Source organism: Solea solea, chromosome 14 (genome assembly GCF_958295425.1).
Source record: "Solea solea chromosome 14, fSolSol10.1, whole genome shotgun sequence".
Taxonomy (NCBI): Eukaryota; Metazoa; Chordata; class Actinopteri; order Pleuronectiformes; family Soleidae; genus Solea; species Solea solea.
Genome location: NC_081147.1, coordinates 14,780,717 through 14,798,717, shown reverse-complemented (window position 1 = coordinate 14,798,717; position 18,001 = coordinate 14,780,717). Strand labels below are relative to the sequence as shown.

At 41.0% G+C, this 18,001-nt stretch overlaps 1 protein-coding gene across 2 annotated transcripts; it reads left to right on the top strand.

Annotated features, from left to right (window-relative positions):
- Positions 1-113: 113 nt before the first annotated feature.
- Positions 114-17,504, top strand: kdm3b (lysine (K)-specific demethylase 3B). 2 transcript variants are annotated; one of them, XM_058649002.1, is made up of 26 exons: positions 114-609; positions 2,897-3,061; positions 3,292-3,405; positions 4,102-4,207; positions 4,596-4,720; positions 4,804-4,863; positions 4,945-5,323; positions 5,423-5,646; positions 5,748-6,915; positions 6,997-7,213; positions 7,299-7,513; positions 7,600-7,752; positions 7,951-8,058; positions 8,182-8,309; positions 8,410-8,707; positions 8,783-9,036; positions 9,190-9,462; positions 9,581-9,752; positions 11,898-11,988; positions 12,414-12,544; positions 12,785-12,904; positions 13,360-13,383; positions 15,165-15,304; positions 15,556-15,732; positions 16,120-16,254; positions 16,578-17,504. In XM_058649002.1, the coding sequence occupies exons 1-26, from the start codon at positions 403-405 to the stop codon at positions 16,656-16,658; spliced, it is 5,265 nt and encodes a 1,754-aa protein (XP_058504985.1). In that variant the 5' UTR covers positions 114-402; the 3' UTR covers positions 16,659-17,504. The 2 variants fall into 2 exon arrangements, with proteins under 2 accessions (XP_058504985.1, XP_058504984.1); XM_058649001.1 differs by having other exon boundaries at positions 4,945-5,646.
- The last annotated feature ends 497 nt before the right edge of the window (positions 17,505-18,001 follow it).

The following is an 18,001-nucleotide window of genomic DNA, read 5'->3' as shown; positions in this document are numbered from 1 at the left end:
CCTGCGGAAAAACAAAGCTTCCTACAGCGCACCGTGTAAGCCGTGGCGCTGTACAGGCCCGTCGCTAGAGGTCACTGTTTCCACACACACACACTTGCTCTTCGCTGTCTCCGCAGTGCTGCTCGTCGACGAGGAGTGCGTTTGATTGTTGCAGGGTTCAATGGCGGACAGAGCAGGAGAGTTGGGCTAGCACCGAGGACAATAACACCTATACCCGGTCTATTCTTCGGTTCGCCACTGTGTGCCCGCGGGTACAACGGGCGAGGCGAAGTCTCTCGAGCGTTAACGTCGGTTACAAAGTCGCTGCCGCAGGTTTTTGCTCGTCCTTAGCCGCTCTGCACTTCCCATCCCGGACGAAGAAGTTACACCGTTGATGGTGGCTCACTAGCTTGCGAGCAAACCATGGGGGACTCTCTCGAATTGATAGGGAAGCGTCTGATTTTACTCCTCGACGACGGAAGGTCAGCGAATGGAACCGAGTCGGAGAAAGCTCCCTGGGCCCGGGACTGGCTCCGGGGTACTGTGCGGGCGGTGAGCGTCATCGGCCTAGCTGCTTCTGAGGTTAGCGAAGCAGAGGCGACAACAACAACCCCCGCAGCAGGGCTGACGGTCAGTGTTTACATACAATTGACGCCGTACTTCATAAGGAACCGCCGCACAATAGATACACACAGCGCGCACCAGTCATTAAATTTGTTTTAGCCTTATTTAACAATGTTTTATTCGTCACTGTCGATACGTTTGTCAGCAGTTAACGTTGGCTTACAAGTCGCTTCCAGCGAGGCGAAGCCAAACTCGAGGCCGGGGATTTTCTGGCCTTTGCTTTGTTCGCTTCCTTTTTAGCTTTTCAACGAATGACATTCAGTTCTGACAATATAAATTATCCCCCCGCAGCAACAAACTGCAAACTTTACATGTTTTAGAGCCATAAAAACCATAGCAATATTGTCTTTAAAGCAACGGCAGCAGTGAATTACAGCATAAGGCTGTCCGTTTGTCTGATCAAAGGCCTGCGACGTTTATGGGAAACCAGGAATTGACATTAGGACAAAACTGACAAACGTCAAAGTTTTTGATTTATTTAAATTAAAGAAAGTAACATTTATTCCTGTCGGAGATGTGCATAGACATATGTGCAGTGAGATTTGCTTTTTGCTTTTAAGATGGGCCGTGCGTGACCTACATTTAAGCCACACATTTTATTGGTTAAATCAGTGGTTCCCAAACTATGGGTCAAGACACACTCCCGGGTTATAAGATGAATTCCATCAATTACATACAGTTTAGTACATGAAGAAGCATACTATTTCAATATCATCTTATCAAACGATTTTTTTTTATTAAATCGTATAATCAGCCTATAGTTTTTCTTTCCCCAGTGGTGAATATGACCGTGATTGAAAAATGTGTCACACACGGCGCATTTTGATGTGCCAAATGTCATTTGTGGAAAAAGAGGGTTCCCAGTCTCTTACAAATTCTGATTCTGAAAATAGTATTTAGTAGTATTTAATGTCTTAAAATACTTAAAATAATGTATGATTAATAGAAAGAATTGGCATAACTGATAACATTGATTTTATCAGTATTAACCACCTCTTACAACCGTTTTCAAAATATGAATATAATATTTATGCATTGTGTAGACATAGTATAAGTTTGTACACAGAAGTGCTATAAAACATTTTACCTCAGTGTTGCAACTGTGTCCCTTTTGTTAAAGACACAGTTGAAAATGTTAGATGTTCTTTCTGTCTATTAAATAAAGTGTAGAATCAACATTTATTTGCTCACTATTATTGCACTCGGTTGCCAATATGTTATCTGTATCTAGACTGATTTAAACTTTGTATTGTGATAACCTTTTGTGCCATATCACAAATGTGTAATGTCAGTGATTTACTGTCTGTTAAGGCATACATAAACGTAAAACTTAAAATAAAACAGCCAACTGTTACTATCCCCTGCTGCCTGACTGGTGCTCTTGTACTTATAGACTAATTTGTCTTCCTACTTAAACATCTAGTGAAGTGCAGTAATAGTTGAATCGGGTGTGTGTTGGATTGACGGGTGAATATTGACTGAGATTTCCACATTTTAAGCTTTTAGCCATTCATTTTTCCATAATGAAATTTGAATGGATGGGTGAATAAGAAATTATGATTGCAGATGACATTAAATATCTTTTATGTCATCTGCAATGGATTGCGGCAATGGATTGTCTTAGTGACCATTATTTGAATGTGTTTTTTTAAGGGTTGTCTGCCATTCTCATATAAACAGTGTAATCATCAACTTTTGCTGTCAGACAAATGTCAAGATAATGATTGATAGGCTCTCCTCCTTATAATCCTAACTAAGGACCTTCTTATGTGAGTTTACTCATTTTTTGAGCATTGTTACCATGGATTGGAACAGTTGGAGTCCGACCAGCTAGAACAGTTTGGTTTAACCCTAACCCTACAGTACAGTATGTATTTTTTGTTTTTAAATTAGGAAAAGTACCAAAATAACCAGCCCCCAGTGTTCAATTTTATGGTAATATGGTACAATAAGGTCCGTTAGGTCAGCTGTCATGGGCGGTGCTGGTCTCGTCTGTTGTCTTGTGTTTGTGTCGCTACGATGTCGTCAGTAGGATGTCACGTTATGTGTGTTGCTGGCGTGGCTATTGGGTACAGCCCACACCCTGCTGACCAACATGCACCAATTTATATTTGACTAAAGTTAAGTGTATAATAAGATCTTGAAGGCTGATGAGGATTTGTTAATAATAGTAACTTGCTACTAGTGTGATTTAATTGTTCTGTCATTTAAATATAATGTCTGATTTGATCTTGACAGCAAAGCATATTATGTTTATGTTCTGCTTTCTTTCTTTGTTTTTTTCCAAATGCAGGTATTTGTGGAATTTGAGAATGCCTTGCAGCGCTGTTCCTGGGTGCAGGTGTATGATGAGGGAGTGAAAGCTGTGTTGGTAGAAGATTCTGTTGTTTGGGCCAATCGGAGTGATGGCACTGGGGCAACTGGAGCTGCAGCACCCGCCACTGCCTGGCCTGCTCTGGTGAGTCATTATTTGTACATTGGATGGAACCAGCAATGTCAGACTAACTGTTGATGTTCGGTGACGAGTGAACCACGGCTGCCAAGGCAGAGTTTTATTCAATAATGTAGCTTTTCATTTACATATTGAATTTGAATTTTGACATCACCAATTTTGTTTTTAATTTCACATATTATTCAGCTCTGTCAAGTATTTCTCTTCAAAGTAAAATAAGTTTTTTCTTTTCTCAGGTTTTCCGCTCCCTGGTGGATAGAGTGGGTTTAGGGTCGATGGTTCCTGTGGAGTATTTTGGCAACAAGACTTTTGAGTTCCTGTCTGATAACAAAACTATCCAGAGGTTTGAGGTGTGTTATTTTGATTCATGGTACTTATACAGTCCTAATACAATTAGTTTATGTTCCAACCAGTTGATTTACAGGAAACAAATGACATCTTTAACCAGGGCCCCCAAAATCTATAGCAGGCTTTCTCTGGTCCTGGGAACTCACTAACCTGCATGTTTCCTTGCTTCATCACACCAGATTCAAATAAATGGGTCATTAACTAAAGTATGTTGTCAGTTTAATATTGACAAACTCTAAAATAAAATATTAAGCCGGAAAAGCAAAAGCACATGATATAATATTATAAAGCTGTGTTGCATTAATAAGTTTTTTTATTGCTTATAATGTTGTTGACATTTAATCAGTCATATTTTAAGACACAGTTTACTGGTAAAATAAGTTTAAAATATTTAAAAAGAGAGTCCTGAAAAATTATAATGGGGAAATAAATGGGTAATTTATCAGTAAGAATTGGAAACATTTTCCTGTTCAGCATCTTGTGTATTCTGGTTGTTATGACTGTAGATTAAATACCTCTAGGATGTTTTTACTAGGCAAATCATTTTATGCAGGACAAAAAAAAGCCGTGCTACATCAGTCTAATAATGAGAACTCAGTTGCAAGTCTACGTTCTCATGTAATATTCTCTTTTGTTGTTCCAAAATATTGCTGTGTTGGTAGCACAATCTCAGGATAGTGCATTGTGTCTCTGTACAGGTGGATAAAGACATCAGACACCCATTAGTGCTGGAGCAGCCAACTCTGCTGTCAGCCATATCCAGCTGGCGTACTGACTTTGAACTGCAAGAGATCTTCAGGAAGGGTAAAACACCATCTTCGTCTTTTTGTGTGGTTAATTCTCTTGGGTATCTTGCAAATTTTCCCATATAATATTTTCATTCAGGTACCAGCTCCAACTAGCAACACATTAATTAGTTTTCATTCCAAATACTTAAGCATTTGTCACTAGATGTAGGTAAAGCCATGAACCCTAACAGTGACTGCACATCTTTTAAAGCATAGCATTGACAAAGTACGCAACCAGCATTGGCCATTGATGCCGACAGTGAATACTGTCATTCTGTGCAAGCATAATGCTGCTTAGCTGTTGTAGTTTTACTCTTGAGACAAGAGCAATACATTCAATCCAGTGTACCATTCGTTCTACATCATGCATGTTATTTTTTTTAATTTTTGCCACTGTTGTGTAGGTTCATACACTATTCAAGGACGCAGGGTTCTTGTGTACCAACCAGAATTTGAGGAGTGTTGGGCCTCAGGACTGGTGTCACAGCATGACCCTATCTCACACATTATGGAGATAAGCTTGGATAAGGTAAATTACTCTCAAGTTTTGAGAGAACACGTTCTGCTCATGGTGTGAAAGGATGCCTCTTGAATATCACGTCTTTGTTGTAGGGAGAAGAGAATCAGATTGTAGATCCACGTGTGATACATGTCATGCTGGCACAGGAGGAGGTGAGGTTATAATAAAAAACACAAATGCATTGTATTGAAGAAGTATTTTCACCCTAATTAAAAAATAAATGTGTCTTTTAGCTTGGTAAGAGTGGGCGGCGAAGGAAGGATAGTGACACAATAAAGGGTGATACTGGACGCAGACGTAGGACTGCCTCTGAAGGTGAGGATGACTTGAACTTGAAACGTTTTAAAGGAGCAGGAGATGCAGGAGCTAACACACAGAACTGTGTCGACTCCACCAAAACCCCATTGGAGGGGATGGGTATTTGGGCTGGAGACTCTGGTGAAAGAGTCAGCAGCACAACCAAAAATGGAGGCTCTTCAGAGGGAACCTTTCCTCAAGGCAGTGTGCCATCCCCCAATGCCAATTCCTCACTCCAAATGGACCAAGCAAATGCTGCTACTCCTCGTTATCCAGCTCACGTCAAAGAAAATGGTCGCCCCCTTTCCACACAAGGTGCAGCAGACTCCACCACCAATGTTGCTCATACCCCCAATCCACCTCCCCTCAAACCAGCCCCCTCTCCCTTCTCCACCACATCTTTTCCCTCTTTAGGCCAGATGCCAAGCCTGGTCCCTGGAGCTCATGCCCCCAAGGCCTCCCCATCCCCCCAGCCAGACCGAGAGGAGGCCTCTCAGTCATCCTTTTCCAAAACAGCTGCTCTTGTTTCACCAGGCCCCGTCACTATTTCTTGGTCACAGGACAGTGGCCCTAGTGTGGCACTTTCTGCCTCTGTGGGTTTTAGTCCTAAAGCACCTGCCTGGGGAAGCCAGACAGAGGTAAGACAGTCAGTATTGTGAAAATACTTCTGTCTGTGTTTGATTTAATCATCATATTCTTATATGTATTTATCCTTACCTTTTACTTATTTTTTTCTTAGGGCTCTAAAACTGCCTTGGGTTTTCGTTTGCCCCAGGCTTTACCAGTTGGTCCTGTATTTGGCGATGTTACCTCTCAAACCAATGGAGGTCCTTCCACTACCACAACCTCCCAGGACACTCCCAGACCTTTTGGCTTTGGCTTTGGTGGAGCAAAGCACGAGAGTCAATCTCAACAAGACAAAAACTTGTTTTTCCAGTGTATGTCCCAGAATTCTGGTTCCAGCCCAAGCCTAACTGCTGGTCCGACGCAATCCAAGGACACCAACTACTTCACTTCTGTGTCTGAGGACCTGAATAAAGAGCCACCAAGTCTTTTTAAGTCTGCAACCTCTACTGAAGGGCTGAAAAAGCTTGACCAGTCCAAAGTGCCTGAGACCCATCCAACAGGAAATGGAATAATCAACAAATCGTCCTTAGCCTTCCAAGGTATTGTTGGCTCTGCAGGAGGGAGAACCTCTAATCTAGCTCAAAGTGCTTCTACAATAGGCAGTAATAATGGAACTTCTTCAGGTGGCTTAGGCCTGCAAACCAGTTTTCCCACTCCAGATAGCCACCAGAACCTTTTTCTGCAAGCCTCTAAAGAACCCACTAATCCATTTCTGGCTTATGGGGACAAAATGTCCCACATACCCTTTGCTGGACTGAGTGGGGCTGAGGGACAGGCCCTGGGTTCTGCCTCAGACAGCAAGTCAAACCTCTTCACCATGGTGGAGCCACCTAAGGGAATTCTGTCTTCCCCTTTCCCAGCACTCTCAGCAGCTGCTTCACCCAGCTCTTCCTTCTCTACAGCAACGGCCCCATCCCAAAAGTCACAGAGTGAAGAAGCTGTGACAAAGGAGGAGCAAGAGGTTGGGGAGATGCCTACATCCACCTCAGGCTGTCACATGCTGGGAAGCACTGGTCCTGGTGGAATGGATGCAGACCCCATGTCCTTTGTCCAGAGCCAGTCTCAGAAGTTTACCCTAGAGGAAAGAAGCCAAGCATCAAAACATGACTCTGACTCTAGCAGCAACAGTGACTTGTCAGACTTGAGTGAGAATGAGGAGGGTCTGGAGAAAGGCCAAGTACCTGGGGGACCACCACACCCTGCCAAGGATGTGGCCATGTTACAGAAAACTAAAGTCCAAGGGGCTTCAAAGAGCCGTCCACGTAACAAGCCGTTCAAAGGTAAGACTTAAAAACACTTAAAAATGTTCTGTGTCCATCATGTTTACAACAAGTGAATTAACATAAAATTGTGTCCTCCAGTGGGCCAATCTGTCTTAAAAGACCAGAGCAAGGTGCGGCGTTTGAAGCAGTCTGGTGAGTCTTTTCTCCAGGATGGTTCCTGCATTAATGTGGCCCCTCACTTGCACAAGTGCCGGGAGTGCCGTCTGGAGCGTTATCGCAAAAGTCGAAATACAGATGAAGATAGCGAAGATGATGATGACCCAAATGTATCCTGCCGTTTCTTCCACTTCAGAAGGTATTGATTATGTACTAGTGGGGATGCAATTATTACAAAGCAAGATTTGTCAGCGATTTAACTTTGTTTTTTTGTTTGTGACCAGGTTGGCATTCACGCGTAAAGGTATACTGCGCGTGGAAGGTTTTCTGAGTCCCCAACAGAGTGATTCTATGGCTATGAGTTTATGGCTACCTGTACCAGCTGCCCAAGAGGGGCTTGACCTTGATACATCCAAGTACATTCTGGCCAATGTGGGAGACCAGTTTTGCCAGTTGGTCATGTCCGAGAAGGAGGCCATGATGATGGTGGAACCTCACCGTGAGTAAAATCGTAATCTGGCTTTACCTGTGTTTTCTTTTCATGTATGTAATCAAGTTTATTTTTCTCTTTGGCCTTTTCTACAGAGAAAGTGGCTTGGAAACGTGCTGTGCGAGGTGTCAGAGAAATGTGTGACGTGTGTGAGACCACCCTGTTCAACATCCACTGGGTGTGCAGAAAGTGTGGCTTTGGAGTTTGTCTGGACTGCTATCGGCTCCGCAGGAACAGGCCAAGGGAGGGTGAGCTAATACAATACATTTAGAGACAGTTTTCAGTTTATTACATAATTTTTTGTTAAATTAACTTAATTAAGTAACTTAAGTAATTACTTACTTTTTTGTATTTTTCCTGATAGACATGTCAACAAAGTTCATACTAAATATTATCTTTTTAGGTTTACTTCCTTGAAAATAAAGCTCAGTATGATTTTCCTTTAGATGTTGATGAAGGTTCGGAGGATGAAGTTTTCGCTTGGTTGAAATGTGCTAAAGGTCAACCTCATGAGCCACAGAATCTCATGCCTACGCAGATTATACCTGGGACAGGTAACTTGCATATTAAATCATACATCTAGAAATCCCAGATATCTATCAAGTGATGTTGTATTAGTACATTAATAGCTGTAATACTAGATTTAATTGCCTTCACTTTTTCTTTTCTTTTTTTAGCTCTTTACAACATTGGGGACATGGTGCATTCAGCAAGAGGCAAGTGGGGTATCAAGGCCAATTGTCCTTGTGCTAGTAGACAAACCAAGCCACTCATGCGCCCTATTGCTCCCAATGGGATTTCACAGGTACTGTTGTGCCACCACACCTCTTTCTAAGTCAGTATTTCTCAAGTTTTCACATTTTAAACCTAAAGATTGAAACATTTGGTTGTGCTTGTCTCTGCAGTCTACAGCAAGCGTTGGTGGTGGCCTTGCAACTGTACCTCTTAGTATTGGCACCACTCCAAAATCAGAGGGAGAAGCCTCAGTGATTAAAACAGAAAATGCACAAACAGTCACACCATCAGACAGTGGAGGTGGGGAAAGTGTTGGTAGTACAAATAACTCCACCAGTGGTACATCCTCCCCCTCTAACCTCCCCCAGTCCTCTGCCAAGGAATCACGCTCATCTGGAGAGGGTAACAGCTCTGCTCTGCACTGGTTGGCAGACTTGGCTACACAGAAAGCCAAGGATGATACCAAGGGTAAGAAGGAAAAATACTACATTATCTACAAAAACAAAAAATCTACATTAAAGTAACATCACTATTTTCTTCCAGAATCTGGTTCACTTCGTTCTATGATGAGTCGAGACAGCCGGCCTCCTTTTGGCCTAGACTCACTTAGTGCCCTGTCGAAGCCTTCTGCATCAAGCCCTAAGCTATTTAATAGCCTGTTGTTGGGCTCCAGTATGGCCCACTCCAAACCTGAAGGCTCGAGTCTCCGGGATCTGCTCAACTCCGGACCTGGAAAACTGCCACAAGGCCCTGGAGAGAGTGGGGTACCGTTCCCCTCCGTCTTCACTTCTGCAGGCGTATGTATAAACTTATATTAATCCACTTAAGTCAATTAAGCAGTGTCCTCTCAGAAAAATCAGCCATTAAATGTTGTGGTTAAATGTTAAAGAAGACATAGTGGGGGGGGGGGGACGTACACAGCTGACTAACACTCCTGCTTTGTTTGTTAGAATGATAAGCTGAAGAGCAGCCTCCCAAACTTCCTGGATCACATCATCGCCTCTGTTGTGGAGACCAAGAAGGCAGAAGGCCGTCGCACTGGGGCCACTGAAGGTGGCGAGCTTTCTGTGTTGGGGGGCCGTAAAGATGGAGTAATGGGCCTTAGTGTTTTAGAACCTCATACATCACACTCCTGGCTCTGTGATGGACGACTCCTCTGCCTGCAGGATCCCAGGAACAGTAACAACTGGAAGATCTTTAGAGAGTGCTGGAAGCAGGGACAAGTAAGAACAGTTTGGATGAAGTATGAGAGAGTCAGATGGGTGGCTGTTGGGAAACATGGGTTGAAACTTAACTGTAATTATTCTGTCCACTGCCTAATCTCTGCTCCTTTGTGTCCAGCCTGTTTTGGTGTCAGGGATTCATAGACGTCTGAAGCAAGATTTATGGCGACCAGAAGCTTTCAGTAAGGAGTTTGGAGACCAGGATGTAGATCTGGTCAACTGTAGAAACTGTGCTATCATCTCTGATGTGAAGGTGCGAGAATTCTGGGACGGCTTCCAGGTCATTAACAGTGAGTGCACTTACTATTTTATTAACAATTTGATAGGGCTGCACAATATTGTAAATCTATCGTTATCGCGGTATCAACATGTGCAATATACATACAGCTAATGACCACTTGAACTGAGATAAACGTTAACCACAACAGGTTTCCTAATGCCCTACTATTTTATATAATTGTGGTATTGGCTTTGTACAGTGCCTTGCATAGGTATTCACCCCCCTAGAACTTTTCCACAATTTGTCAAGTTACAACCACAAGTTGTAATATATTTTAGTGGGGTTTCCTGTAATAGACCAACACAAAATAATGCATAATTTTGAAGGAGGATGGAGACAACTGACAACTCTTCTTGTCTTACCACAGATTCTCAATTGGATTTAGGTCTGGACTGTGACTGGGCTATTCTAACATGTTAATATGCTTTTATCGAAACCATTCCATTGTAGCTTTAGCTGTATATTTAGGGTTGTTTTTCTGCTGGAAGGTGAACCTCCACCCCAGTCTCAGACTCAAACAGGTTGCTCTGTATTTGGCTTCATCCATCTTCCCATTAACTCTGACCATCTTCCTGACCCTGCTGAAGAAAAGCATCCCCACAGCATCATTTTGCCACCCAGAATGTTAGCGAACTAAGCGACTGCTTAGGGCCCCGTGACCACCAGGGGTACCACAAGAGCAATTAACTTTAAAAAAAAAACGTTTTTGTTTTTGTGTGCGATGACACATATCAGTGTCCTTGAGAAAAAAGAGCAGGGAAACGTAGTGAATTTAAATTGAGACTTTAGTTGGAGTGAAAACGCAGCTGAGAGAGCAGCTCTGTGTGTGTGTGTGTGTGTGTGAGAGAGAGAAAGCGGCTGCCGCTCGGTCCTGTCATGTTGTACAACTGTTTTATTTGGTTGCGTTTGTGTGTGTGTGTGTTACAACAGTGAAGATGTAGATATGACGCTACTTGAATGAAGAGAAAAAAGTCAATGGTGGAGGGAGAAAACGTTTGTGATGCGTGTGCGAGGCTGTGCGAGTGTTTGTGTCAGTGGGAGTAGGGAGGACACAGCAGGCTGCGGTGAAACATGTTCGCACACTACAAAGTAAAGCCTTCTTCTGCGGTAAAAAATCGCTCTATCATTGTCTCTGTTACCGCTTACGCTTGCAAAAGTTTTTTTCCCTCCTCGTTTCTCTTTTGTAAGTGCACCATGCCCCACCCCTCGAAAAATCCCACCACACTATGATGACTAGTGCCACCAGCATGTTTCACAGTTAGGGAAGGTGTGCTCAGGGTGATGTGCAGTGTTGGGTTTCCTCCACAAATAACATTTTGTGTTAATGCCAAATTTTTTTTATTTTGGTCTCATCTGACTAGAGCACCTTCTTCCACATATTTGCTGTGTCTCCCTCATGGCTTGTGGCAAACTGCAAATGTGATTTCCTTTTTTTTTGTTAATTAACAGTGGCTTTCTTCTTGCCACTCTTCCATAAAGACCAGGTTTATGGGTGCATGATTAATAGTTATCATATGGACAGTGTCTCCCACCTCAGTTGTGGATCTTTACAGCTCCTCCAGAGTTCCCATTGTTTCTCTGATTAATGCTCACCTTGCCTGGCCCTTTCAGTTTAGGTGGGCGGCCATGTCTTGGTAGGTTTGCTGTTGTGCCATACTCCTTCCATTTTCGAATGATGGATTTAATAGAGCTCAGTGAGATGTTCAAAATGCAGGATATTTTTTATAACCTATCCTTGCTTTAAACAACTTTATCCCTGAGCTGGTTGATGAGCTCCTTGGTCTTCATGATGCTTTTGTTCAGTAATGTTGTACTCACATGGACTCTATTTCCTAGTTATGTGAGTTCTTATTTGATTTTTGCATTTTATTTAGGAGTTTCACAGTAAAGGAGGTGAATACACTTTTCAGATTTATATTTGTAAATAATTTTTAAAAACATACCACTTCAAAATTATGTACTATTTTGTGGTCTGTCACAAAAAAAATTAAAATAAATTTAAATCTGTGGTTGTAACATGACAAAATGTGGAAAAATTCAATGAATGGGGGATGAATATTAGGTGCTATATGCCTGCCTCTGTGTTATTGTAATGCAATCAGTCAAAATAGTAGCTACTGCGTTTTATTGTTGTGGTTTTTCTTAATGAATGCAGAGCGACTGAAAGATGCTGATGGCCAGCCCATGGTGTTGAAGTTAAAGGATTGGCCTCCATGTGAAGACTTCAGGGACATGATGCCCACACGGTGAGGAGTCCAGAAATCTGTTCAAATATGTTTTTCATTCTGGGTGTTGTTTAGGTGTGTTAAACTTCTTATTTAGAGTTGTGTGTGTAACTACAGTAGCGTTCCTTAATATATCTCACAGTTATTTTTAAATGTTATCATTCAAATCACCTGGAATCACTTCTGTTTATTAATGGATGTTGAACAATTTCTGGCATCCTGATGATTTGTCCCACATTTTGGTACCTTCATTTGCACACTTACCTCATGTTGAAATAGCTCAGTCATCTGTACATTACTATAATATTTGTCTGGACCAGTTGTATCAGAGTTGTATTTGTAAGAAACAAAGTCGTTTATCTTGGTATTGCTTCAAGATTAATTGTATGTACAATGAACAAAACACATTTTCAACTCCTTCTTATGTAAGTTGTTTAATTTCTCAGGTTTGACGATCTGATGGACAACCTCCCTTTGCCTGAGTACACAAAAAGAGACGGTCGATTAAACCTTGCTGCCCGTCTCCCCAACTTTTTTGTGCGTCCTGACCTTGGTCCTAAAATGTACAATGCCTATGGTGAGTAGGATTGCCTTTTTTTTTTTTAATGATTTGTATTTATGTAGCGTTTTTCTAGTCTTGATCACCACTCAAAGCTGCTTTACACTACAGTTTTGCCATTCACCCATTCACTCAAACTTTCATATAGCGCATCCACTGAGCTACCATTACCCCTGTCACTGTAGTAATCTTTCTATCCTTTTCAATATATGACACATTTGTCTTCATGTTCTCTCTCACTGTCTCCCTACTCATAAGGGCTAATCTCAAGTGAAGACAGGAAGGTGGGAACAACTAACCTTCATCTGGATGTGTCTGATGCTGTCAACGTCATGGTTTATGTTGGCATTCCTGAAGGAAATGATAACCATGAGCAAGGTCAGAGAACCTAAACACCCCCCGCTCCTCTATCTCTCCCTCTCTTCTCTGTCACACACATACACACACACATAACTTGTAATACTTGCATTTAGCCATTATACATGATCAAAAACACAACAAAGAACATCAGTTTTGTGAAAACAAATGTTGTCTTCTACAACACTACATGCATCTCATTAAAAAAGAAAACAACAAAAAAAACTAGACCCTTCACATTCTGCAGAATTTAAAAGAAGGTAAGAAGATAGAAATCACTTCTAAGATTGAATACAACTCACTTTGCCTTTTAAATTACCTCTCTCAAATAATCTGAAAATGAACATTTTCAGAACTGTTTTGTCATGTTTATACTGTTTGAATTGGTCCTGGTTTGATTGGCTTGGATAGGGCCATGAAAACACCCTCAAATGGGTCTCAATTATTTACATTGTGGCAAAATTTCTCATTCACAGAGGCAGATCTCTCTGGACACCAAGGTGTGTAGATTTTCAGTTGTATCAATACAACCGCATGCCCTTCTTCTTGACTAACTCCCCCTCTGTACTCCTCCACCATATCCTCATGTTATTATCTGTGCAGTACGGGCCAGAGCACTGGGACCCATCATTAGTTTTTTTTCTGTGGCATGTTTTGTGTCCCATTCTACATTTCGTTGTGAATGCCACATTTTTTGCTTATAAAATTTATTGTCTTTCTTCAGAGGTGCTTACTTTCCCCTTGTTAATTGATTTCACTGTTGTAAAAAAAAAAAGTGGTCTGGGGATTAAGTCAAGTAAGTCATGTGAATTCTATGAATTGACATGGAGTTGACACTAGATCTCATACTTAACAGCAGTGTGAGTATCTGGTCCCTGGTAGCATTGGGTAAGCTGTGCTCTGGTCCTAACAATGTGGGAGAAATTCTTGGATGAAGGGCATCTAGAATTGACATTCGTATTTCCTCGAAGGCCTCCCCTCACTCATGACACCGGATATATGAGCGTATTAGTACATGCGGTGTGCCGTTGTCACACACCGCTACCCTCTCTTCTTTTGAATCTTATTCGACTCTCATATGCATTAATTGGGGGCATTATAAACATCACAAGCAGCAAATATTACTAAAGGTAATATTAATTGAAGTGAGAACAATTATTTCATGAAATTAAATCAGGTTTATAAATACTTGTAGCATTCAGCTGTTTTATCAGCACCATTTACTGACGGAGGTTTTAATTTTAAGAAAAGTCAACTTGTAATGGCCCTTAATTATGAGAATATACAAGTAAACTATGGATTACACACGAACTGAAAGGTGTGTCCAAACTTTTGACTGATAGTGTATACAGAGAGACACTTTTCACCTCTAGCATGTTTTGGTCACTTTGCTAAATATGCACATGATGTTAGTGAATGATGAGAACCACTGGGAACAAACTGGTTTGAGCTGGTGAAATACAAGGGTCCACTGAATAAATAAATGTGTTTGCCTCCATGTACTGTCTTTCTATATGAAGTGTATATAGTACTTTTAATCAGTAGTCTTACCCTAGCTGCTCTGTATGATAAACCGTAGGCCTTCAAACATTGTGTTAGTAAATGTGATTGTGTAGTTGTAACTTGTCCTCTTCTGGCCCTAGTGGTTCTCAACTGGTCCACCTACAGGATTCATTCCAGAAAAACAAGTCACGTTCCAATTATTTATTTCCCTTTTGATAAAATTAAAAATGTAACTTAGGCCAGTTGACTGGTCACTCAAACTGTCGAGCACAATGCATTGAGGATCTCAGCATCTGTCTGTGGCTAACATTAGCATTGCTACCACCAGCAGCTTTCTTTCCTTGCAGGTTAATGTCCACTTGACTACACTAAGTGTGTTAACACATGCTCGCCACGTTATTTTAAATTCCAAGATGAAAATACGTGACTTAAAAATTAAATTGCTGTGGCACTCAAGCCTGCTGTCCACTTCTAGTGGATCACAGAATCATGAGCCACCAGTTGAGAACTACAGCCAACAGTATGATGGATGTACATTAAAATTATCAAATTGTCCAGGTCACTGCCCTAGAAGTGAAGCTTGTTGTATTTAGTCAGCCACTGAATTGAAATGTATAAAAACACAGTTATATTTAATTGACAGTTACTGCCCAAATGTTTATTTTAGAGGCCACTATAAGAAGAAAGTCAACTTTAAACTCCTGTCATTGAAAAGAGACTGCTTATGACCATTTGGTCCCCTATATGTGTGCATTGCTGCTTATCTTTGATACTCCAGAGGTCATGACCACCATTGAAGAGGGCGATGTGGATGAAATGACAAAGCGGCGGGTATACGAGGCAAAGGAGAAACCCGGTGCACTGTGGCACATCTATGCTGCCAAGGATGCTGAAAAGATCAGAGAGCTGCTCCGCAAGGTTAGCAGTCGGTAGATGACTTATTGAAGTATTATCAAATCCCGATGGCTGTGTGAAGAAGTTCTTTAAAAAGAGAGTGAGAGTGATGATGGGTATGATTAGTACACTATCTGAGAATGATGTCAATACATATGTTATGTGGCAGAAATCAGAGATGCCATCATCTGACTTCCAACAACAACCAAACATTAACTGTGTGATTCACATTCATAAGCTGCATTAAGCAATGTTCATCTATATCTGTGTGTCAGGTGGGAGAGGAACAGGGTCAAGAAAACCCTCCAGACCACGACCCCATTCATGACCAGAGCTGGTACCTCGAACAAGTGCTCCGCCGTAGGCTCTATGAAGAATATGGAGTCCAGGGCTGGGCCATTGTACAGTTCTTGGGAGATGCTGTATTCATCCCGGCTGGAGCACCACACCAGGTTAGAATAAACAAACTGGATATACATATCCCACAATTTCATCCACTGATGGAAAAGCTTCGGTTTTTGGTTGCATTTTTCTGTCTGTCTTTGAGCAACATATTTCAAAAAATAAAGGCCATGCTTTAATAAACATTTCTGGGGATGTAGGTTATGGCTGAAGAAGAAATTATATATTTTGGTGCTAATTTGGACTTGGATGCAAATTCAGGATAAACAAAAAGCTTTAACATTAAAATATTGACACTGTTGGAAAGTGAGTCGCTTTGGTGGAGATTTGCACTCAGCGTGCTTTCTCTGGTTTATCAATGGCCCCTGATTTAACATTTGTGCCCCTGTTATCTCCTCATTAACTGGTTTGTTCATTCTCTGCGCTTGCCCTTCCAGGTGCACAACTTGTACAGTTGTATCAAGGTGGCTGAGGACTTTGTATCTCCTGAGCATGTGAGGCACTGTTTTAGACTGACCCAGGAGTTCAGGCATCTGTCCACCACTCATACAAACCACGAAGACAAGCTCCAGGTGTGTGGGCTTCTCTCTCATATATTTTAAACCCATTTATATCAATTATGTATTTGTATTTTGGGAATGTGAAGCAAATTGCCTGTGTGTAAGTGTATTGCACACCATAACCCACTGAGATGCATTGTTTGAAAACTGAGGGTGGTCTGAGGGTTTTTCTCATGCTCTACAGAAACATGAAATGCATTATGTTTATTCATTTATTAATTGTCCTTAAGAATTTTGCTTATATCCATATTAAAATATTTATGTAATAATAGCTAGACTGTTTTCTCATGTGTCATTTATTTATTTAACAAAGTCCTCCTGTTGTTTTTCCTCAGGTGAAGAATATAATCTATCACGCAGTTAAGGACGCTATTGGGACGTTGAAGGCTAATGAACCTAAACTAGCACGCCCTTAGTTCCTCCACTTAACCCAAGACAACCTGCCTCTGAAGACCACACCACTACGTACACACACACGGTATTACAAACCTGCATACACAAGCTGCAGCGTACAGAGATGGAGAGAGGGTTTGTTAAGGAGAGTAAAGATTTGGGGAAGAACATTTGATCTTGGGAGGGAATAGAGCAGGGGGGGTTAGTCAGTGCTGTGATGAAGGAAGGCCTTTATCGCTGTTACACAGTACGCTCAAACTTGCCTAGTTTTTCTCTTCTTCTTTTTTTTCTCAGATTAACTCTGTATTTAAGGTCAGTGTGTTTGTTCAGTTGTTCTTATTGTACATGTATGATGGGAGTAAAGGAGTTGAAAGCTGATGTGCCTTCAGCTATCATATAAGTGACTGACAAAATGTGAGTACTGGGCTAACTTTCTTATTATGATGACGTCAATATTATTTTACTTCAGTAGGAGCGAGGTTAACCTGTTTTTGTAGAACTTCTTTTTTTGTCGTTTTTAAACAGCTGATTGCTTCTGCTCTCTGTAGCTGACATGAATTTGGGAAGCAGCCAGTAAAGAGAAGCAGACCAAAGTTTTGTATTTTTAGTTTACTTATTTCAGTTTTAGAGTAAGAAGTCTTTTCTTTTTATACACAACAAGGTAATGATCAGAAGGACTTCAGAGGGACATTTTTCTAAGTCATGGATTTGGTCACTTGTCTCCCATGGACTCAATTAGGTGAAGATTTCCAACAATGTTCACAGATCCCAATTGCAGCTGTACAGAACTACTGTCCATTAACGTTGTATCAATACATATTGATATTAGCAGTCTGTTTGATTTTTCACAATAAAATTTACAAAAATTACTGTGTGCTTAATGTGTATTTTTACTTTCAAATTCACAGTGTATGACATGAACCAAAGTTTTTAAATTTCTTTTCAGTTAGGTCTTCAACAAAGTGTTAGTTCCACTGTCAATCAATTTGTTAATTTTCCAATGAGGTGATGTCAGAACAAAGTGCAATAAATACATTCAGTATACAATAAAGTAAGAGCAAATCCATCTGAAAAATTGCCCCAGCAATCACTAAACATAACTAAATGTTAAATAATTAGGTAAAAGGCATTTGGCATGAGTAGTCTAAATTAATTTGAAAGCTAAATATTGATATTTCTAGATTCCATCATAGACAGTTTAAAATATTTAAATTCTTGTGAGTAGAAAAAAGTACAATAATAAACAATAAAAAATGTATAGTACATTTTAAAAAGCTGCTTATCAAATTGTTTGATGCATATGGATGGATTATTATGGATAATTAATAGCTAATGTGTGGAGCACTTTGTTTTTTTCCCCCTTGAT